The sequence below is a fragment of the Loa loa genome (assembly GCF_000183805.2).
Source record: "Loa loa unplaced genomic scaffold supercont3.70, whole genome shotgun sequence".
NCBI classification, from domain to species: Eukaryota; Metazoa; Nematoda; class Chromadorea; order Rhabditida; family Onchocercidae; genus Loa; species Loa loa.
The window spans coordinates 66,830-71,441 of NW_018108250.1; the positions used below are offsets into that span (position 1 = coordinate 66,830).

At 32.4% G+C, this 4,612-nt stretch overlaps 1 protein-coding gene across 1 annotated transcript; it reads right to left on the reverse strand.

Moving 5' to 3' along the window:
- Positions 1 to 923: 923 nt before the first annotated feature.
- Positions 924 to 4,612, reverse strand: LOAG_09720 (hypothetical protein; the record flags this gene model as incomplete). Its single annotated transcript, XM_020448002.1, has 5 exons — positions 924 to 997; positions 1,272 to 1,401; positions 1,609 to 1,686; positions 2,966 to 3,055; positions 4,526 to 4,612. The coding sequence occupies 5 exons, from the start codon at positions 4,610 to 4,612 to the stop codon at positions 924 to 926; spliced, it is 459 nt and encodes a 152-aa protein (XP_020301818.1).

The window sequence follows — 4,612 nt, forward strand, 5'->3', positions numbered from 1 at the left end:
AAATCCTACCTAAGTTTCAGAATAAAGGAGAGGCACCACCTAAAAATCTATTTTTATGATGAATAAGTACTACAAAAGCTTTAAAAGTAGAACAAGTGTGCCTTTCTAAGCGATTACACCTGCTCGATTGTAAAATACAGTTGAAAGCAAAAGAAAATCCATCTAATAAACTAAACAAAAAGTGAATCGTTCCTCTCTTCATATTGTAATGCAATCAATCTAGCATGCATTTTATCGCAGGTTAAAATGTTAAAATGAATATTTAAATTTTGTTAAATCATTTGTTTTGTTTCCTAACCCCATATTCTAGATGTTTTTTTTCTCATCTAGGAAGAATCTGTGCTGATTCAAATACTACACATTAGTATCAATCGTATTTCGTGATATTTAAATCTTAAACTAGGTGAAGGACTACTAAGGAATACATATAAACTTCTACAGATTGATCGCAGTTCGCAGCTCCTCATTTACTTTATCCAGTGGAATTTCATTCTTAAAATCTGTAAATTTATATTCCTAAAATTCAGAAAAAAATTTGATGAGCTCAATAAGACTGCTATCTCAACTTAAGATAAGTTTAACGCTAGTTTTCTCTAGAAAAAGATCTCATTCCATCTCCAACAGAATCAGTTTTTTCTGAAGCAAGAAAGAGTTTCAAAGGATCTGAAAGAAATCATCATTATTAAAAATAAGACAGATTCCTTGAAAAAAAGATAAATCCGCGGAGGAAATAAGCAGCTGTTCAGACTTAAGTGACTAGAGGAATAGTTTTAAAAAGCAGTGGGAAATAGGAAGCAAAAAATAGTACGACACAGCAGCTGAGATCGAGAAGAAACAATCGCTTAACATAAAATTAGTCTTTAAACTGATTTATACATAGAACATGATAAAAGCTAAGGTAAATCTTTTTGATGAAATGAATCTTACAGAAACTGCAAGCTTACACCTCTCCGGAAATCAAAAATGAATGATATTGACATCGCTATTGCTTCTAACTCTAAAATTTAAACGATCTCGAGAGTTTCCTATCCTTCCAGAGAGCAGAAAGAAGGTGGTAATTAATAATATAATCTACTTCATAAAATATGATGAAGGTCTCTACAGAAGGAGAAAAGACCCTGATGAAAATAATGACCACTAAGATATGAGAAAGAATATCCAAAGACAAAACGTCAAAACGTCAAAATCATTTGACTATTCCATTTCCTTAATAAATCATTTTACCATAATTTAAGAGTGGCTGAAAATGACGCAATAGCATGCCTGAATACCAGAAGCTTCTCGTTGACGTTGTTTAATTATAGAAACTTGGAAGTTCAAAATGATCGTCCAGATGAGCCCCAAAGTTAACTTCGGACTTCCCTCTACAATATCTTCCGGTCGAATATTGACGGTTTTTATCTGAAACTGAAAACTATCAGATTTGAAGTTCATTGTGAATACCGAATGAACTAATTTTGGTACTCAAGCAAAAGTGCCAACCCACAATAAAACAATACGGTTTTCAATACAGTTTAGGATCTGAAAACTTACCCTACAGTGATATGCTATGATTCCCAAAGTGAAAATAATTCATGAAACTGAAATTCAAACCTAAAACCAACTCACATTTTTCTTTTTCAGAAAATCCAGGCAATATTGCACATTTTGTATTCTATGAAAGCGTGTATACCCGTTTTCACGAGGCTGGAAAGTGAGTAAAATTAGAACGTAAATTTCGAAAATTTCAAACAATCATTTCAGTAACTGCTCAAAACGCTGCATATCTTATTGGTCTTGCAAGATATAACAAATTAGATTTATTATGATTCTTAGTCTAAAGTCCAAGTACGACTGCACCAAACTCATTTGTTACACAATCTGCTTCGTGGCATGATCTTTATTTACAATTCAGCAACAGTTATAGGAGATTAAAGGACTAAAGATTCCGCATGGATATAACGCTTTCAATTGAATTTCAATTTCAATTGATTAATCATTTACTTAAAACTGTTCATATAACGTCCAACATTCTTTCAAGGCCTTTCTTAATCGTCGGACATGAAATTTGCAGAGAATTACATGGAATTTATTAATGGCATGACTTGTAAATATTAATTAGTTGTGCTCTTTTCTGAAGGAATTCCGATCGCGCAGTTGAACTATTTGGCACAAGAGCTGGGATGTTGGTACGGTGAAAATTATACAAGTGAACTTTTATAGCACTTCACTATAAAACAGGTTACTGGTTAATTTGTGAAGCATAGAAAGTGGTTGATAAATTTTTTTTTTCGAAAACAAAGTTTTTTCTAAAGGAATGCTTTCCGCGCTGTTAGAAGACGCGTCCAACAAATGAGTAATCGAAAGTGGGAGTGTAAAATGGGGGAAGTTCAATCCGTAGTGAATTTGTTGACAAGATAATCATAAAGTAGAAATTTAATTCAAATAGAAATCTTTGTGATACTTAATGAAGCCGAAGTTCATTCAAGTGAAACTAATTTTCTATTAATATCTACTACAGTTTCCATGCACTCAAAATTGGCAAGAATAGAAACGGTATTAGCTTTACTCAGAATGCATTAAACCGGATCAATAAATGACAACTTTTTGTATCGAAGAATTAAAGCTGGAGATGTAATGTTCCAATCTATTCTCAGCTTTGAGGTTGTTTTAAAACCTTCCTTAATTGTTTAAATTACAAGTCACAATATTGATTTTATTTATGGTGCAATTAACGGTAAGATATGAGCAGAAAAATCGATAGCACTGATACAAAAACGTAAGAGATGTATTGAAAACTTAGCTCAAACCATAAATTTTATAATAAAAGTTATCAATTTTCATGCATTCCTGTAGAAATTCATGTAAAAAAGTGGAAAAAGTGCAGTGGGATGCATCATATGAATAACAGAAAATGGAAAAGAAATATGCAAATTTAGGCTTAATAAAAAACCTAATTCTGATATCATTATAATAAAATGCATACCAGTTTCTCGGCGGAAAGTGCCTCGAGCAATGCGATGAGATTGTATCCATCAGTGAGATCAACAAAGAGATCTTCCACATGTAGACCGGCCTGCAGAAAAAAATTTTCCTTGAAAAAAGAAACTGAATTCCAATTGAATAAATTATGCGTTCAGAAATTTTTTCTACAGCAGAGTAGCAGATCCAACAAAGGAGATTGTGATAAAAAGAACAAAGAAGTGTTTTTAATACTTCACTTTTCAAGAAAAGGTTGAACAGAATTTTTCAAACATATTTCCGAAGTATGTAGCCCATCTTCTTCGTGACATACATGCAATTCGCACAAACAGTTTTACGTACTTTACCCATATTAGACAAAAATAACTTTAAAATTGTTTTTTTCATAAACTTTACAAACAGAGTATCTCAAAAAATTGTTGCCAATGTTGCCGCATAACAGATAGATCGAATTTCAAAAAAATGAAAAAATCGTAATTAGCGTTAACGTTACATTGCAGACATGTAATAAGCAAATGTCATAGGACGACAACAGATTTACTTGAGATTTGTTTTGATAAAAGCCATGTGAAAGGAAATACATTGGATAATTGGATTTTTTATCACGTATCCATCATTCTGCATACTTTTGCCGCGGGCAATCGCAGTTTTCTCATTGGATGATTCGCAGACTGTTATCAGAAAGAACAGATTTTTCAAAACAGTTTCTTTGCTGATGACTACTGTGAAAATATTGGGATTCCTACAATTGTTATTCATCAACTAATACATTGTCCACGTATGTTACCTTAGCATCTAACTTATTATATTTTTATCATGTTTATTTCGAAAATTTTTTACAGTGCAACGATGAAATGAATGCTTACACACTGCGTGTGTGATCATCAATCTTTCAGTCCTTTTTAAATTTCTCAATTGTCGGATAAGAGGACAGTCAACTTGAAAGTAAGTCGCAATAACTCAGGAGCTGTATATGGCACAATCAAAAAGCTGCTAATTACGGATTCATTATCTCTTGAAATAGAGCTACCTACTTCTCGAAGTCTCCAACTCCCTCAACAAAAGTTGTAGCCTCTTGGAAACGAGACTGATGATGCATATGAAATGGAGTAATAAAGGAAACGATAGAAATATGCATAACTTTTCGGACAATGTAAGCTGGAAAAAAGGACAATGCAAGCTGAAAATATTTTTTCGAGTGTCATCATAGACCAGACTTCATGCAGAGAAAAATTTTAGCTATTTCTATCAAACTATTGATTACAGAGCCAAACATTCAAATCGAATGAAAAATTCTAAAGTTCACTTTGCATTCTAATATCTTGAAATGAAGTCTTTTTTTTAATTTTTTCGAGGAGGATAAGTGTTTTCTTCGAGAGAGGACAAAGAAAGGAAAGAGGAATGGGCTAAATATTTTTTTTTATTTTGATTCATCTCAGCTTTGTGTTCAAAATTCGAAATCAGGTAATCGAAAAAAAGTATTGGAAGTTTAAAATAATGTAAAATTTCGATGCTGAAGTTAAGAACAAAAAAGGGAAAAAATTAAACAACATAAAAAGTTAACCTTGCCGAGATGCTTGTTCACCCACTTTGTGAATGTCTTCTTTTGAATCGCGTCTCGCTCATCTGAAAAATGGACATCTTCAAACAT